The sequence below is a fragment of the Stegostoma tigrinum genome, chromosome 4 (genome assembly GCF_030684315.1).
Source record: "Stegostoma tigrinum isolate sSteTig4 chromosome 4, sSteTig4.hap1, whole genome shotgun sequence".
Taxonomy (NCBI): domain Eukaryota; kingdom Metazoa; phylum Chordata; class Chondrichthyes; order Orectolobiformes; family Stegostomatidae; genus Stegostoma; species Stegostoma tigrinum.
This window is the reverse complement of record NC_081357.1, coordinates 39,410,270-39,429,938: the sequence shown is the minus strand read 5'-3', so window position 1 is coordinate 39,429,938 and position 19,669 is coordinate 39,410,270. Positions and strand designations below refer to the sequence as shown.

The 19,669-nt window shown below is 40.4% G+C and overlaps 1 protein-coding gene across 2 annotated transcripts in view; it reads right to left on the bottom strand.

Moving 5' to 3' along the window:
- The window catches only part of cfap206 (cilia and flagella associated protein 206), a 51,433-nt gene that overhangs the window by 7,118 nt on the left and 24,646 nt on the right, over nucleotides 1–19,669 (bottom strand). Inside the window, exons 7-11 of one of the 2 annotated variants that reach the window (XM_048530235.2) lie at nucleotides 18,179–18,393; nucleotides 14,707–14,826; nucleotides 12,450–12,648; nucleotides 8,676–8,816; nucleotides 1,010–1,203 (exon numbers count right to left, since the gene is read on the bottom strand). In XM_048530235.2, the coding sequence (XP_048386192.1) occupies nucleotides 1,010–1,203; nucleotides 8,676–8,816; nucleotides 12,450–12,648; nucleotides 14,707–14,826; nucleotides 18,179–18,393 (869 nt within the window). The remainder of the gene's footprint in view (nucleotides 1–1,009; nucleotides 1,204–8,675; nucleotides 8,817–12,449; nucleotides 12,649–14,706; nucleotides 14,827–18,178; nucleotides 18,394–19,669) is intronic. The other variant, XM_059645278.1, reaches the window with a different exon arrangement.

Below are 19,669 nucleotides of genomic sequence, written 5' to 3'. Positions count from 1 at the left end.
CCCCGTGGAAGGCTGTCAAGAGAGGACAGGGGTGTGTGTGTTGTTGTAGCATCGTATTGGAGGTGGGGGGGGGAAAATGGTGGCTCATAATCCTTTGGACGTGGATGCTGGTGGGATGGTAGATGAGGACAAGGGGATCCCTACTGCTGTTGTGGTAGGGAAGAGAGGAGTGAGGGCCAAAGTGTGGGAGATGGGTCAGATCTAGCTGAGGGTCCTGTCAACAACAGTGGTGGGGAATCCTCAGTTGCTGAAAAAGGTAGACAGTTTGGAGACTCTCTTGGAGAAACAGGCATCACTGGAGCAGATGCAATGGAGTTGGAGAAACTGTAAAAATGGAATGGAGTCTTTACAGGAAACAGGGTACCATCATGCACAGTCAAAGTAACTGTGAGAGTCAGTGGGTTTATAATGGACACTGGTGGCCAGCATATCCCCAGAAATGGAAACAGAGATGTCAGGAAGAAAAAGGGAGGAGTCAGAGATAGACCAGGTGAAGGTGATGGTAGCATGGAAATTGGAAAGAAAATTGATAAATTTTCCATTCTGGACGAGACAGGGAAGCAGCAACAATTATGTCAATGATATACCACAGCAAGAGTTGTGGGTGTATGCCAGAACAGGATAGGAACAGGGAATGTTCCACATAACCCCATAAAGGGACAGGCACACTGGGCCCATGAAGGTACGCATGGCCATCCCTTTGATATGAATAAAAAGTGAGAGTAGTTAAAGGACAAATTGTTCAAAGTGAAGATGAGCTCGATCAAGCAGAGGTAGGTGGTGGTGGGGATGGTCTTGGAGAATAGATTCAAAATAGACATTTAATTCCTGACAACATCTGCACTGGCTCAATAATTTCTGTGTTTTGTTCATTATCCTTGTGCACCATGCTGCAATATTAAGATTTGTGGACAGAACATTGGATGCTGGAATCATGAACGGCCAGCAGTTACACTAAGACTGCGAGCAACATGATTTGTAGTCACTTTTCTTTGAAAAGTAGCTGCACCTGTGTGTAGGGAGTGATTGTGGAAAACTGTTGATGGAGCTCTAGCAACTGAATGAGTTCTGCTGAGTGCTTAGCTTCCTCTGCTGCCATAGCAATGAAACAATCAGGCTTTTGAGCAAAAGCACTTGCAGTTTCTTTCGAGGCGAATGCGTAGTACTTTTCTTGATATTTAAGAATTCCAACATTTGGATTTCCTGGAACAAATAAAGGACAGATTAATTTTTGACATTTGTATAGAATAGTTTATATCTAACTATTCTGCTACATCTGTGCGGCGCCTTATTTTTAATCCACAGGATTCCTATGTGTACTCATTTCTGAAATGGCTAACAGACCCGATTACTCCTTTGACAGAATTGTTCACGCATTAAGCTCAACAAAGAGAATTTGTTTCCTATGGCTGAACAAGAGGACACAGATTTAAGACAAAACACTTTTCCATAGTGAAACATCTGAAATTTTTAAATTTGAATTTCTCCATCTTTTTTGAAGCACTCCATTAAGTTTCCAAGATGGTTTTGTAACAAGTTCTTTTCAATAGAAATTGCCTGCCATATTTTTGGATTGGAACAAAATCAGAACGCACAGAATTTTTTGACGCATATAGCTATCAAGGCTGGGACATTAATTATATTCAAGGCTATAACCAAAGGCAACTTGAAGGAAAACTAGGAGAAAGCAGGAACTGCAGGTGCTTGAAGTCAGAGTCTAGACAGTGTGGATCGAGAGGAACACAGCAGGTCAGGCAGCATCAGAGGAGCAGGAAAATTGATGTTTTGGGTTGGGACCCTTCATCAGGACAATTATGCAGTGAGTAGTTAGGAATGAAAGTATGTCATCTGATTGGGTTGTGGAAAAAGCTTTAGTTTTAGCTTTCAAAAACTAATTTGATAAATATTTGAAACAGGAGAAAAATAGCAGGAATTTGCAGAAAGTGTGGAATCACTGGACTATCTGGATTATTATTGTACAATTCAATGAGATCAACAGAGAGCGATAGAGATCTTCAGCACAGAAAAGGGTCCTTTGGCCTATTGTGCTTGCAACAGTTAAAAACAATCACCCAACTATTGTAATTCCATTTTCTAGCACTTGGCCCATAGCCATGTATGCCTTGACATCATTTTGAGGGTGTCTGCCTCTATCACTCTCACAGACCGTGAGTTCTTGATTCACACCCCCTCCAGATGAAAATGTTTTTCCTTGCATCCCTTCTATCATTTGTCTTAATTCTGTGACCCCTGGTCATTGATCCATTCATCAGGGGGAAATTTTACTTCCTGTCTGTCCTGTGTATGCCCCTCATAATTTTATATATTTCAACTATATCTTCTTTCAATCTCCTGAGGCCTTGGGAAAACAACATAGTTTGTTTCTGAAGAAGGGTCTCGACCCAAAACAATAGACAATAGACAACAGGTGCTGGAGTAGGCCATTCGGCCCTTCAAGCCAGCACCACCACTCATTATGATCATGGCTGATCATCCACAATCAGTATCCTGTTCCTGCCTTATCCCCATAAACCTTAATTCCGCTATCTTGAAGAGCTCTGTCTATCTCTTTCTTGAAAGCATCCAGAGAGTTGGCCTCCACTGCCTTCTGGGGCAGAGCATTCCATATATCCACCACTCTCTGGGTGAAGAAGTTTTTCCTCAACTCTGTTCTAAATGGCCTACCCCTTATTTTTAAACTGTGTCCTCTGGTCCTGGACTCACCCATCAGTGGAAACATGCTTCCTGCCTCCACAGTGTCCAATCCCTTAATAATCTTATACGTCTCAATCAGATCCCCTCTCATCCTTCTAAACTCAAGAGTATACAAGCCCAGTCGCTCCAATCTTTCAACATATGATAGTCCCGCCATTCCGGGAATTGACCTTGTGAACCTATGCTGCACTCCCTCAATAGCAAGAATGTCCTTCCTCAAATTGGGAGACCAAAACTGCACACAATACTCCAGGTGCGGTCTCACCAGGGCCCTGTACAGCTGCAGAAGGACCTCTTTGCTCCTATACTCAATTCCTCTTGTGATGAAGGCCAGCATGCTATTAGCTTTTTTCACTACCTGCTGTACCTGCATGCTTGCTTTCATTGACTGATGTACAAGAACACCTAGATCTTGTTGTGCTTCCCCTTTACCTAACTTGACTCCATTAAGATAGTAATCTGCCTTCGTGTTCTTGCCACCAAAGTGTATAACCACACATTTATCCGCATTAAACTGCATCTGCCATGCATCCGTCCACTCACCTAGCCTGTCCAAGTCACCCTGTATACTCATAACATCCTCCTCACATTTCACATTGCCACCCAACTTTGTGTCATCAGCAAATTTGCTAATATTACTTCTAATGCCTTCGTCTATATCATTAATATATATCATAAACAGCTGCGGTCCCAGCACCGAACCTTGTGGTATCCCACTGGTCACTGCCTGCCATTCCGAAAGGGACCCGTTTATCACCACTGTTTGATTCCCGTCAGCCAGCCAATTTTCAGTCCAAGTCAGTATTTTGCCCCCAATACCATGTGCCCTAATTTTGTTCGCCAATCTCCTACGTGGGACTTTATCAAAGGCTTTCTGAAAGTCCAGGTACACTACATCCACTGGCTCTCCCTTATCCATCTTCATAGATACATCCTCAAAAAATTCCAGAAGATTAGTCAAGCACGATTTCCCCTTCGTAAATCCATGCTGACTCTGACCTATTCTGTTACTGCTATCCAAATGAGTCGTAATTTCATCTTTTATAATTGACTCCAGCATCTTTCCCACCACTGACATCAGACTAACTGGTCTATAATTTCCTGTTTTCTCTCTCCCTCCTTTCTTGAAAAGTGGGACAAAATTTGCCACCCTCCAATCCGCAGGAACTGATCCTGAATCTATAGAACCTTGGAAAATAATTACCAATGTGTACACAATTTCTAGAGCCACCTCCTTAAGTACCCTGGGATGCAGACCATCAGGTCCTGGGGACTTATCAGCCTTCAGACCTAACAGTCTATCCAACACCATTTCCTGCCTAATATAAATACCCTTCAGTTCGTCCATTACCCTCGGTCCTTCAGCCACTACTGCATTTGGGAGATTGCTTGTGTCTTCCCTAGTGAAGACAGATCCAAAGTACCTATTCAACTCATCTGCCATTTCCTTGTTCCCCATAATAAATTCACTCATTTCTGACTTCAAGGGCCCAATTTTAGTCGTAACCATTTTTTTTCTTTTCACATACCTAAAAAAGTTTTTACTATCCTCCTTTATATTTTTGGCCAGTTTTCCTTCATAGCTCATTTTTTCTCTGCGTATTGCCTTTTTAGTTGTCCGCTGTTGCTCTTTAAAAGCTTCCCAGTCCTCCGGCTTTCCACTCATCTTTGCTATGTTATACTTCTCTTTTATTTTTATACAGTCCTTAACTTCCCTCGTCAGCCACGGCTGTACCCGCCTCCCCTTAGGATCTTTCTTCCTCTTTGGTATGAACTGATCCTGCACCTTCTGCATTGTATCCAGAAATACCTGTCATTGCTGTTCCACTGCCATCCCTGCTAGGGTACTGTACCACTGAACTTTGGCCAGCTCCTCCCTCATAGCTCCATAGTTCCCTTTATTCAACTGCAATACTGACACTTCTGATTCTCCCTTCTCCCTCTCAAACTGCAGATTAAAACTTAGCATATTATGGTCACTACCTTCTAATGGCTCCTTTACTTTGAGGTCCCTGATCAAATCCGGTTCATTGCACAACAATCTTTCCTGCTCCTCTGATGCTGCTTGGCCTGCTGCGTTCATCCAGCTTCACACCATGTTATCTGTCCAAACCCTCTTTGTAATTGAAAGCTTGCAACATCTTGGAAATTTCCTCACACTCTCTCCAGTGCTATCTCATCCATCCTATAATGTGGATTCCAGGAATGCACACAATACCCCACATCCTTTAAATCCTTTCACACCCTTTCATAGTCCTCCTCATGGTTGACAATGCTTCCAAGTTCCATATTATCTGCAAGCTTTAATATTATTCCTTGTACACCAAGGTCTATATCATTAATATAAATCAGGAAAAGCAAGGGATCTACTGCTTATTAAATCAAAGGAGAAAAAGGTGGTGAATCTCAATGCCAAGAAATTTAAACTTTTATGAAAAAGAGTGATAAATTTGTTTTGTCTTATAATTGCCAATTCACAAGGTTCTGCTACACTCAGCCAGAACAACCACAGTTAATTTAGAAAGGACTTCAGTAAGGGGTTTGATAAGGTTCCCCTTGGCAGGCTGATGGAGAAAGTGAAGTCACATGGGGCCAGGGTGTGCTAGCTGGATGGATAAAAAAACTGGCTAGGCAACAGGAGACAGAGGGTAGTAGTAGAGGGAGTTTCTCAAATTGGAGACCTGTGACCAGTGGTGTTCCACAGGGATCTATGCTGGGACCACTGTTGTTTGTGATATATGTAAAGGATCTGGAGGAAGGTGTAGGTGGTCTGATCAGCAAGTTTGCTGATGACACTAAGATTGGTGGAGTAGCAGATAGTGAAGGGGACTGTCAGATTACAGCAAAATATAGACAGACTGGAGAGTTGGGCAGATAAATGGCAGATGGAGTTCAATCCGGGCAAATGCGAGGTGATGCATTTTGGAAGGTCAAATTCAAGGGTGAACTATACACTAAATGGAAAAGTCCTAGGGAAAATTGATGAGCAGAGAGATCTGGGTGTTCAGATCCATTGTTCCCTGAAGGTGACAAGGCAGGTCAATAGGGTGGTCAAAAAGGCATATGGCATGCTTTCCTTCATTGGGCGGAGTACTGAGTACAAGAGTTGGCAGGTCATGTTGCAGTTGTATAGGACTTTGGTTCGGCCACATTTGGAGTACTGTGTGCAGTTCTGGTCGCCACATTACCAAAAGGATGTGGATGCTTTGGAGAGGGTGCAGAGGAGGTTCACCAAGCTGTTGCCTGGTATGGAGGGTCCTAGCTATGAAGAGAGGTTGAGTAGACTAGGATTATTTTCATTAGAAAGACGGAGATTGAGGGGGGACCTGATTGAGGTCTACAAAATCATGAGGGGTATAGACGGGGTGGATAGCAAAAAGCTTTTTCCTAGAGTGGGGGACTCAATTACTAGGGGTCATGAGTTCAAAGTGAGAGGAGGCAAGTTTAAGGGAGATATGCGTGAAAAGTTCTTTACACAGAGGGTGGTGGGCGCCTGGAACGCGTTGCCAGCGGAGGTGGTAGACGCAGACACGTTAGCGTCTTTTAAGATATATTTGGACAGGTACATGGATGGGTAGGGAGCAAATGGACACAGACCGTTAGAAAATAGATGACAGGTTAGACAGAGGCTCTTGGTTGGCGCAGGCTTGGAGGGCCAAAGGGCCTCTTCCTGTGCTGTAGGTTTCTTTGTTCTTTGAAAGAATTGTAAAGTAGGACGAAGTGGGGATGTTGCCCTGCAGTCAGTTACTTTTATGTTTTTTTTCCCCATTTTGTTTGAAATCTGTTAATTACAGCAAACAACAGTTATGAGGTTTCCTTTGTTAAAAGAAAAATTAGACCAGGGAAAATTCTAAACTAAATTTTAATATTACTTCATGTCCACAACACAATGATCTCAGCTAATAAGGTCAAACACAGTCCAAACAAGGAAACAACTGAATTTTAGAAACATTCCGTTTTGATGCATATATGTAGCTCCTGATACTTGGTTACATAGTTACATCAACAAAGTTTTCGTCCTCTGTGCAGTGTGTATTATGTTCCAATATCTTAGATAAAGCATGCTACTGCAACTTCTGATTCATGAATTCTTACTTTTCCATTGTGAAATGTTTAAATTTGAATTTCTCCATCTTTTTTGAAGCACTCCATTAAGTATCTTCGACAGTTTTGTAACAAGTTCTTTTCAATAGAAATTGCCTGCCATGTTTTTGGATTGGAACAAAATCAGAACCCACAGAATTCTTTACCGTATACAGCTATCAAGGCTGGAACATTAATTATATTCAATGCTATAATATACAGTTTTCTATGCATTAAGGGAATCAAAGGTTATGAGGATAAGGGAGAAAATTGGAGATTATCAGATCAGCCATGATCTCATTGATTGGCAGAGTGAACATAATTGGAAGAGTGGACTTCTGCTGTTTTGTCTTATGGTTTTAGGTACAATATATAAATTTAAAATCACACTGATCATCATAAATTCAGTTGACATTTAGCCCACTTATATCTCCAACCTAATGTATAAAGTACACTATTTAATTATACACCTCATTGCAACCAAGTCAATGGCAAAGGATCAAACTGCTGGTCATATTTATTAAGGCCAGATTTTGAGACAAGAAACATGAGTCAGCAAAATTTCCAAATTCACAGCCATGTCTCAGTGAAAGAGGCCCCAACTGGTATAATTTTGATTCGGGCACATGAGCCCATTTGTAATCTTGATAGCCAAGCTCACAAGGTCTCAACCTTATCCCCCTGGCCAGCCCTCTTGTTCCCTCCAAGATCTCCCACATCTCCAATGCTCCCTCACATACTCCAGAGCCTTTATGTGTGCCCACCATCTCACCCCATGCATTCTTCACATCACTTTCTTGTATCCACTAGGCACACAGACAATGCAGCCATTGGTAAATGGCCTGAAACTAAATGCTGGCTCAGTAAAGGCAGCCAGTCAGTTGTTACCGATACCTAAAATTCTGGCTGAGAATCCTATGGACAGCACAGGCTGAGAAAACCATAAAAATGCTGAATTAAAAGTGGACACTGCATTATTATACATTGTTTACAGGGCACCTAATACCTGAACCAGCAAAATTTTTTTGTAGAAACACTGTCCCAATGAGATCTTGGGTTTTTAAAAGTCAATCCACCCAATATGTTGCCATTCTCATGTTAGAGTCCAAAACCCCTACACAGCACGTTACTGAGAGGGGTATGCTGTCAACTTAAATTTTTTGGCAAAGTAGAAAGTGCTTTCCATTTAAATTTAAATAAATTATTACATTGTTATTTGTCAGCACAAACTTAGGGAGGTCTAAAAAGGTAAGGATCTGCACAGTTAAATGTGTCATCCAGTGACATAGTGGCAAAATGTATTGTAGCATCACCTCTCCCCAGCACCTTAACTCTGCCAAGTTGCTAATCTCTGATGCTTTCATGGGATGATGCAAAACAGAGTTCAGGCTTTCACTAAAATACTGGCAACATGGAAATGGTTCTCTTTTGCCCCATTACTGGCAACAGTACCTTCAGTTGCTAAGGCATTATGCTGTAGAATTCCTTCCCTAATGCTTTCTATCTCTCTAGTTTCTCCTATAAGACAGATTACAACATTTAACTTTTCACCAAGTTTTTGGTCAGCTCTCCTAATATTTCCCTACATTGCTTGATGTTAAATCTTATCTGAGTACAATCCTGTGAAGTGCTAGGAGATACTTACAATGTTAGAGTAGTTACTTAAAAGCAATCTGTTAGGGTTACCATCATCATTGAAGTAGAGCTACTAATAACCAGCTGTCATGCATCACCTAGTAGTCTGTTCATGTGACAAGGACTGAGCCCCAGCTAACTGATTTTTCCTTGTCAGATATTCTGGTGTGCAGACCGAATAGGTTTTTCACGAATTAAGCAAATTGTTTCAACTGAACAGATGACTGGTGAATCTTGCATACCTCTCAGAAGGAGACCATGTCTTGCAGCAAATGTATAGGCACAGAATCCACGATACTGTAAAGTTGGCTGACAGTATGCTAATCTGTCTTCTGGAAAGATCCACTCTCGGTTCTTGAAGTCTGATGGGTTAATTCTTTGCCCTGATTACCAAAACAATACAGCGAACAATTGCTGCATTCACTCATCACTAGAAATACATCATTTAATAGTCACTGCAATTACATTAATACAATAGGACTGACTTATTTCTCTTTTACTCCTGAACATACGGGATTGCCTGAGCACAATGTGTAAAGGAAAATCAGATAGAAAGGACCGTACATTTATAAGGGAGCCTAACACAATTTTCCATTCATTAACTAGTGACAGCAGAGAAAATCAGGCAGCCTTATGACACTTCATTGTTTATTCATGGGGTGTGGGTGTCTCTGGTGAAGGCAGCATTTATTATCCATTTATTGTTAAGAGTCAACCACTTTACTCTGGGTCTGGTGTCATATGTAGACCAGACTCCTTCCTTAAAGGACATTAGTGAACCAGATAGATTTTCCTTGCCAATCAACAACATTTTATCAGTTATCATAAGACTATAATTCCAGTTTTTATTGAATTCAAATTGCACCATATGCCATGGTGCAATTCAAACCCATGTCACCAGAACATTACCTGGGTGACTGGAATAGTAGTCTAAACAATAACACCACTGGGCCATTGCCTCCTTCTCTCTCATTATCAATTTCTTTTATGTAATGTTCCTAGGCAGTATAATGGTCCTGGTGCTGGAAAAATGTAACTTGATGACAATATTTTGGTTGATCTACCAGTGTACCTACCCTGACGTTGCTCATGGGCAGTCCAGGACATTGACAGGGGAGTGGAGCAGCTGAGATTACTACAAAGGTCTAAGAAGTCCAACAGTTGTGTAAGGTGTTTTCTGGAGCGGAACACCAGGTGAATTGGAAATGATATTGAGTTGCTTGTCATCCTCTGACAATATTGAATATCAAAACCTGAAGCATTAGAAGGCAGAAATCTCCCCATACAGGCCTGAGTGGAAGCACAAGACACTGTGGATGCTGGCGCATTAATAAAATTACTGTTAATTGGTAAATTTAATACATCTAGTTTCCAGTATTTAAAGTTGATGAAATGTATGCACTCTGGATGTAGAAAGTATCAAATCTGATGATTAAGTTGTGCACGACAGTCATTGAAGAAAGGGAATCAAGTAGAATCCATCTTTTAAATTGGTCATGATCACTCTAAGCAGGAGAATTTTATAAATATATTCCTCCGTGAATTAGTTGTGGGTAATTATTGTATTCAGACTGATGAAGAATTACGTTTGTAAACTGTGACAGTTAATTTTTACATTGGTCATGTTGACAATTGCACCGTTGCAAAGCTGCAGTTAATTACTAAATTGGGCACGATACATACTAAGGATTAAACTTGATTGGTAAACTTGGCTGGAAAACAAATTACTTGATGGAAAAAAATGTTTGAGATAATTATTAAATTAGATATGATTAAAACAAAAGGGTCCCAAAGTTGCTGTTAACGGTGAACTGGCACATAATGAAGGGTGCAGACATGAGTGGGACATTGAGAATTTTAAAAAAGCCAAGTATTTTTTAACATTTTTTAATTTCTGCACCAATTATCCCCATTAATTAACAAAGTACGGATCCAAAGAATCCTAGTGTTTTCTGGTACCTAAATGGCCTTTCTTCAGATTTGAACCTAGAGAATAAGAGTTGACAGCCTAATTGGTTGTGGCAGGACTTTCAGAACAAAGCCTTAATATGGTCTCACCTAATATTCACATGGAAGTATTTTGTTGAAAATGCCAATGAATGACAACCGGAGTGAGTTCAATAGTAGTATCTCTCCTACAGTTTTACACTTGGATCAGCTAATGCAGCACTGACTGGAGCTTAACTCTTGAAGGAAAGGAATATGTTTTATACCAGCACCTACAATGCCTCGTATCATCAAGTAGACTATGGTGTGTTCACATATGGGAGATGACCTCAAGTTCTGTATTCAATGCCACGTTTGCAGAATTCTATGCTTTAACTCCTTAGGAACAGTTTTTCAAAACTGTTAATCCAGTGGGGAGTACTGCCGAAAACTGTGAACATGCTTCCCCAGATTTATCAATCTATAATGACCGCATTAATGCATCTGACTAGCAGTTTCCTAATTGTGGCATACACTTGTACAACATTAAAATAAATATTAATGTTATAGGCTGACAAAGGCACATTCTTAATCTTCTCCCTCATTGCCATCAGTCTGCTCACTCCCCAACACCTACCCCCATTCTCATCATTTCTAACTGATTTGGGTACCTTCTCTCTGATTTGTAATGTTGCATGAAGCCAAAGAGTGAACGGATTCCGTCTTTTCACTGTTCAACACTGAATTTTAGCGATTACTGTCACTGAGAAAAGGAATCTTCAGGATGCCACAGCTACAGAAGACCAAAAATGGACCATGAACACAGCCACTGGGATACTAACAGAAATGGATCAGCTGCCGGAGTTAAACTCTGCTAACCATTCGTCTGAACAAAGTCAATAAAGAGTAGAAGTGAATATAAAACAGGCCACCAATTTCATTCCGTCAGTGGACCACCAGTAGTTTTCCTCAAGAGACTAAATATTATGCAGAACACACATTTAGTTTTCTTTTGCTGTCACTTGCTGACACTGCAGGTGATGGTAATCGAGATGTTTCGAATAGGTTCCCATTAGCAATTCTCAGTTACTTGCTAGGAAAGAAACAAAACAACAAAACTCACACAGCACTAATTTTATGAGTTCACTCTGCCATATTCATGAATTGAAAGTCCTGGTACATTCACTGACTCCTGTTTAGGACAAGTGGGATGACTGATGTTTCACAATTAGTTTAATTTACTTATAATCATACATTAATTGATTAATTTAGTATTATATTATTCTGCTTAATTGCAGCCTCTGTAAATGTAACATTTTAATATCACGTGACTCTGCTTAGCCTCACTTGACAAAGAAATGCACTATGGGATTTTGAACAGAATGAATGTAACGCACTAATGAAATAATGTTGAGAGGCCTCTATTTACAATTTATTTTCACCTAACAGAGCCAGATTGCAAGTACGTATAATCTTCACTGTTGACCAAGCTCTCTTCCTCTCATCTTGTTAGGTAAAATAAAAATTAGTGTTGTCAATGATTGAAAGATAGAGGGACTTTTACTGCAAGAAGAGAGGGAGAAAATGGCTTCTGTGTTCTACATTAGCTTTGTTTTAGGGGTCTGTGTTTAAAAGAGAAGCAATTACATGTGGCTTTGCATTACAGTTAACTTTGTGACAATATAATCGCCTCAACACTATTGACTGAATGTGTAAGGATATATCTCACAACCTCCCATTCATATACTAGTCACTGTGAATTTATAACTTATGCACACGCTGTGTAATCTTTACTAGCTACTTTCTAATCTCTATAATAAATAGTTTGTGATCTTCTATATTAGCTCCATATAGTTTTATGTTTTCCCTCATAATGTGTGAAGTTTCCTAAGGTACCTCACCCTACTGTTTCCTGTTGTCTAAATGGTTGAAGTATCAAACAAAAATAATGGTTGTGGGATTTGGGTTTAAATTGTAACCAAAAATTGACACTGCTCAAATTCCAACTATGTCTTTCTGAAAAGCAAACCATCTCACCAGTGTTTCAAATTTGTAATTTTGTTTCAAATTTCTGTCTCTGCCAGACATACCTGATACTTCACTTAACCTCTGCTCATCCGTTTTCACAACCACTCCTTCTAGTAAGGGCCCAATGACCCCATCTGGAAACAGCTGTGAGTGGGTTGCTAAATATGGATCCAAGTTGGTTACTAAGTTGCTGAAAACACTGAGCAGCACCATCTCATCCTGGAAAGCGGTCCACAGATTAGAGAGAGCAATAAAATGAGGCTGTAAAATAAATAAAACAAAATCTACGTTTGGTTTAATAAAGGGTTGAAGGACTTTGCAATGTTATAGATTATGTTTTAAATGTGTACAATATAGGAACACTTATCTTCCAAATTATGCTGATGTAAGGTATGATTTGCCTGGATAGCACCCAAAACAATACTTTTTACTGTATCTTGTGTTACAAAGTTGTGTCGAGTATTCGTGAATTAGAAGGCAAAAAGCTAGAATTTGTGTGTAAAAATGATAGGGTGAAAGAGTGCATGATTCTTTTAAGAGGTAAAGTGCTTTTCTAAACTTAGATACAGAAAAGAAGTGTAGCTGAAGACGTACAATCAGTTCTAAAATTGAAACACGTATCATTTGGCTGTGCGATTGGAAACTTTAGGCTCGTTTTGATGGTTTGGCAACTAGCTGGAATCAGCCAATTAATTTAAACCAAACAAGTATTGATTGAAAGCCAATTAACTTTAAATCTGATGGTTTTGACAACCTTGGACAATGCTTTTATTAAAATATTGATATGTCATCCAAGGTATATAAGGAGAGGGTTTTTGAAAATCAGTGTGAAAGCTAACTGCCATCTGAGAAATAAGCATCTACCTCTTACAAGAAATCACTAAGCTCTCCTCAAAAGTATCTATCCAGAAAAGGTAGCACAGCACTTCTAGCTAAGAGTTCTCACAGAAGACTTTATAGAGAAAACATCCCTGACGGCCAGATCAGCGGAAGAAAGGTGTTCATGACTTGAGAACAGCAGAAGAAAGGCATGTTGACTCTGAAAGATTAAGTTTTAATTTATTTTCTTACTACTTGGGTTGTGTAAGTGGGACTTGTGTTTATTGGAACAGTATACCAGTAGCATTTATTTTAGTCAGGAAAGAGTTAGTAGTTAAGAGGTAATAAATAAATTGTCACTTGTTAATTATAAAGTAAATCTCAGGGACTTTCTTTCACTTAACCTCCCATTCTCTGTAACAGTTTAACAGATAAGGTGAGGTAAAGTGAGCTTCTCTGGGTGTGTTGGGTTTAATTATTAGAAGGGGACCTCTACTCCCGCCATGACAGACTCGGGGCTTATGTTTCAGCTTTAATTACCAAAGGGCTTCGACTTTTACCTTCTCAATACTTGGCCCATGTGACAATAATAAATCCTTGCTGTTAGTATTATGATTAAAATCCTTACCCACTTTATGAGAATTCTCTTTCTACTACTTTAATGGAGGCATTACCTAGTTTAAGTTGATTTGTAAAATAGAATGCATTGGGCTGGATAGAACGAAAAAGAAATCAATTAGAGCTCTTGGCCCTGAAGTCAAAGTGAGCATCTTTGGAGAACATGCTTATGTGATCATTTTTGATGCAAATTGCTTAGAATCTCCCTTCGCTACTGTATTAGTGCCAACTACCTTGGTATCTCCCAATTTATCACATTTGGGAATGCTGGATTTCTAAGAACATGAGCAAGGTAATAATCGTGTTTCTGCCCAGCTTTGCCATTTTCGAGGTGTGTATGGTGAGGAAAGGGCGAGCTTTCGGCAGTGGCATCGGTGAGGTGAGCCCAACCACCAATACATGTGGCGTGGCGGTGGCAAACCTGTGAGGCTCCTCCTGGCCATTGGTGGCAGCATGTCTCAGGAGGAAGCTCACTGAGAGTCCAGGCTAGGGCTAGGCCCAATCAGATAAGACACTAAGGTCTGAATGTTTTTATTTTCTTTTGGCTATGTTTCTTTTATTTCTTCTCTTGCATTATTTTGAGAAATTCTGGCTTTGTCTTTTGAGATGGCGCTGGAGGACAGCAACTTTGTATACTTCTCACTATACTCCTGAGTACACATGACAATAATATCTAATTCTAATTCTATTAAAATTTTCCTGTCACTGTCACCATTCTGCATCACAGTCAAGGGTGAAGAACTTGCGATAACAAGCTATCATTCTCTTTTTCAAATGATTCTTTTGTTCCTTTTTGCTTTAAGTGGAAATGCAAACCAAAGATGCATTTCTACCTGAGTTCTAGAAGTTTAATGGGAAAAACAAATTTTATAAAACACTCACATAGACTTGTGCGGTGGGTACAGCTGCCTTTGACTTGACTACATCGTTCAGCTCCAACATTTGTCTCTCTAATTGATGCTCTAGCTGTTCTACCTGTTTAGCGCATGTGACGATTTCAGTCTGTGGAGGAAACAAGAACCAGATTAAGTTATTAAAAGCAGTCAGAAGTGCCTAACCCATTGTGCAATACTTCTAATCATACATTAAATTAGCAAAATGCTGAGATCTACGAAGGGGGAGGGGGTGATTTTGGGTTTTGGGCAAAATCAAGCAGTGAACAGAGCACAATATCCAGCTGAAAGACTTGCTGTGATGCTCATGCCATGTTCATAACCCAACATTGCCCCATATTAATTCAGAAAGCTGATAGTGCAAACCATGCCTCTATTGCCAGCTTGGCATTGAAGAGAGTGCAAAATCTAGAATGGCAGCTGGTAATGAAGGCCAGGCAAAGGCAGTCTGAAAAGGGAAGAATTAAAATGTTTCAAATGAAAGAAAGCATCAGTTTTTGTTTTAAATGAGCAAAACTTTTACTGTGCTTATATAAATAAAGTTGGACACACATAAATAGTTGATCAAATCTGCCCAGCTTCTCCTGATCACATTCAAGACTCCTTCTAAATGATATTCAAACACTGGTCTAATGTAGCTGCTTTGTGATAGGTGGAAGTAAATTAAATGCTTGAAGATGGAAAAAATGCCAAATGCATCAGGGTAACAGCCATGATGTAAGTTGATGGTAAGGACCATACTTATCACTTTGATGGTTTGGACACAGGCAAGGATAGAAAGTGTAATCAGGTAGAGTTGTTTCAGTCAGGTTTGAGTGTTTCACCTGTGAACCAGATTTTTGTCAACGTCATGATGTTTGTGGAATCAGTAGAAGACTGTGGATGTCTTGCCGAGTGGACTGACCAGGGATGAATATCTGAGGCTCTCTTACAGACAGCATTGCAGTGCTTTTTATTGAGTTTCGTTCCAAGCAGCTCTGTGATCCAGGGCTTTGCTCTCTACTGGTTGTTCCCTTGGATTCACATTAAGACAAACATCAACTGCACCTCAAGGACTATCAACTCAGTGAAAGATGGTCTTTCCAAAACTACCTCGTCTTCCAGTGTAAGGAGCTGTTCTCGAACAAGTGCGGCAGACTGGCATATTCCAACATCCAGCACCAAAAGCTGAGGGATTAAATGGGATCATCATTACCGAGGGGCGGTAGGGAAAGGCCAGAATCTAAACTCTTTCTGCCATGATATCCTGAGACTGTGTTCTTTTTGAGAGTCCCTCAGAGCTTTTATGGGCAAAGCCACCGACAAGGTTCCAGATGGGAGTCTGTTAAGGCAGTTAAAAGCTCATGGGATCCAGGCTAACTTGGCAAGACGGATCCAGAATTAGGACAGTGGTAGGAGACAGACAGTGGCAATGGAAGACTGTTTGTGTGACTGGAAACCATCTGCGCAGTGTCAGACTACACAGATCAATGCTGGGTCCATTACAGTTTGTGCCACCCATAAATGATGTAAGTCAGGATGTTGGAGGGATGATAAATAAGTTTGGGGATGACACAAAGATTGGCGGGGTGGTTGACAGCATGGAGGAAGGTGCTAGGTTACAGGAGGATGTAGATGGATTAGTCAGATGGATACAGCAGTGGCAGATGGAATTTAACCCTGATAAATGTGAGATGATGCACCTGGGAAGGAGGAAGGAGAAAAGGGAATATTCAATAGATGGCAAAACTCTAGGAAGCCCAGAGGAATGTAGGGATCTTGGGGTGAAGTTCACAGATCCCTGAAGGTGACAGGAGAGGTTAATAGGTTAGTTAAGAAGGGATATGGGACACTTGCTTTTATCAGCTGTGGCATAGATTATAAGGGCAGGGAGGTGATGTTGGAGCTGTATAGGATTCTGGTTAGGCTACAGCTGGAGAAACGTGTGAGTTCTCGTCACCATACTATCGGCTTGTACCAGAGAGGGTACAAATTTACTAGGATGTTACCTGAGATGGAGCATTTTGGCTATGAAGAGAGGTAGGATAGGCTCAGGCTGGTCTCTTTGGAGCAGAGAAGGTTGAGGGAGGAGCTGATTGAGGTACTGAGGGTTACAAAATGTATGGATATGGTGAATAAAAATATTGAAGGGTCAAGAACAAGGGAGCATAATTTTAAACTGAAAGGCAAAAGGTTCAGATTGCAGTTAAGGAAAACAAGGAAACCTTTTTTTCACCTGGAGTGGTGGTGGTGGAGGGAATGGTGTGACTGGAATGCACAGCCTGGGAAGTTTGTTGAGATGGGAAACTTCATAATCTTTAAAAGATATTTAGATTAGCACTTGAAGTGTCATAACATTTGAGACAATGGGCCAAGCGCTGGAAAGTGAGACTTACTGCAGATAGTGGTATATTTTTGGACGTTCAGATTCAATAGGCCGAAAGGCCTCTCCTTTACTGTATGATTCTCTGATCAATGATCTATAAAAGGGCCTTAGGCATTTGAAGATAAGTATATGAAGGACTCTGCCCTAGGGTGGGTGAGGTTCTTTATTAGGAAAACAGAAATAAAAGGAATCAAAGGTTTATAACAGAGGAGAGAGAAAATAACCAACATTCCCCCGCTGCCTTGCTTCAACATGAAAAGAAAGACCCTTAATCAGGGTCAATAGACATAATCTACAATTTCTGTTGCTGAGAGAAAAGGAGAAAGCTAGGAAAAGTGGGGAATGGCATAACAGAGCGATTATATATGCTTTACAATTAATCTTATTGTTGTCTTAAATTGGAGATTACGGACTTCATTTCCTTTGGGCCAACTCAGTAGTGCCAGTGTGGGAATCCACTGCCCTCTTCAAAGGTAATTTATTATCAATTCCTGGTTAGCAAAGAGAGTCTGCCGACACTGCAATTCTCCTGGGAATTCTCCAGGCTTTTTCCAGGTTCAAGAAAAGATCCTGCGGAGAGGGTTTCAGCTCCAAAGGGAGACTGTGAAGGTATGGTGCCTTTCAAAAGACTTTGAGAATGCTGCTGAAGCTTATACAGGTGGAATGAATGCAATTCCTTGGGTGGCCCAGGGACACACCTACAAAAACACAGTCCCTTGAATTGGGGAGGTGGGAAAATTAACTGATCCTTCTGTTCCTACTGGAAATTGTCAACCAAGAAGTCAAACGGAGTAAGCGAATTTAATTCTGTCCTAAATTCCAGCCGTTTCTATGAGTTCTTCTTGCCAGTGGCCCAAACCAACATTTCCAGCACAAACACTTCTTTGCAAAACACACATTTCCAAAAGATCACTTTACATGGGAAAAGGGATGCAGAGATAAAAGCAAAAGAGGTGGCAGGGAGATAATAATGCCAAAAATAGAAAAACAAAAATATTTTAGTCCAATTTCCATTTAAAATTGAAAGAAATGAAAAGTATGTTTCTTCCATTACAATCATAATAAATACATAATAATACTTAAAATAACATCCTACCACAATAATGCGTAGAAAGACCTCATGCTGCCTCACGTTGTATAGAGCTTCCTTCAGTTTGTCATGTAACCCATCTTTTTCATACCATTGTGCTCTGCTTTTCTCCAGCCTCTCCATAATAGCTGTATAGTGGTAGATAAGCTGCTGCGTGGCTTGTAGCTCAGACTCAACGTTTTGTTTGGTTGTTGGCACAGCTTCATTTAGAATGGCAGGCACTGTGTTTGTAAATGTATTTCAATTACACAGAAGTAACTTCAGATAATTATAGTGCAAGTTGGCATGAGAGTAACAATTTGGAAGTAAGTTGCAGCCGGGGGGAATGACAGTTCATAACAAACTATTATTTAGGAACTTGGTTCTAAAGTAGAGGTTTATGGGTTTTCGGTTTTAGTTCTATGACGATGAATTTTTTAAAGAGGGTCAGGGACTATTTTCTAAATAGTGCGTTAAACAGCAATTTCCAAAATATCACATGACTTAAGCTAAATGGCCAGACCTGATGAGATAATGGTTGAAGAGCTTATTAACCTGAGATCTATAATCCAGTGGGAGACAGATAGACAGCACAAAAGCAGAAATGGGTCCAGTTCAGAAGGAAAGATCCACATCATCAGCTAAGTTGTTTAGCAGCATAACGGTACTCAAAGTCATGGGAAAAGCCCTGAGATTTTCTTAGCATTCGTGAGGAAAAGTCTGTACGTGGCTTGGGAAGAAAATAATAAAGAAAACCAGAGCTGGTGAATGTGCAGAAATTAATTAAAGGACACTGTTTGCCAGCTTGTCAGCTGAGTCAGAAATATTTGAATAGAGAGTAGGTGTGATACTTCATGGGGATTGAATGGCTGGGCAAAAGGGGTTGGATCTTTTGCACATTATAAGACCTTTCCAAATCATCTCGTAATTTTGATTTTGTTTACATGTGCGTAATAGACATTTTTATAAATTCATTCACAGAATATGTGCATTGCTGGCCAGACTAGTGTTTATTGCCCTTCCCTAATTCCTCATAGGGCAGTTTAGAGTCAGCCACACTGCTGAGAGTTTTTTTAAGTGCTTTTACAGCAGGAATTAGTTTTCATCATCAGGATCCCCAAGGGCACAATGTTCCATTAAGGTGATAGCAAGGAACTATGGCAGCCCCGTGATTGATGCAGTGTTTTGGGAAAATGGGAAGTTTTGTTCTTAGAAGGAATGGCAACTAACAGACAGATGGAGGTGGTCAAGGGGGCAATAGTCATCTGACATCATGTGGAACATGTGATTGATACAGCTTCTAGAAACAGGGTATAGCAACAAGTGCTCAGAGTCTGAAGGTAGTCCTTGTCAGGCAACACTCTTCTTCAGAAAGAAAGTGAACCAAAAGAGATTGAGGGTGTTCCCCAGCACTTTGGCTGTAGAGTAAAACACTGCCTTCACAACAATTGATACATTATGTACCAATTTCATGTTCCTCTCCTATTATCATGGGCCATCCTCGAATGTCATAGGTTG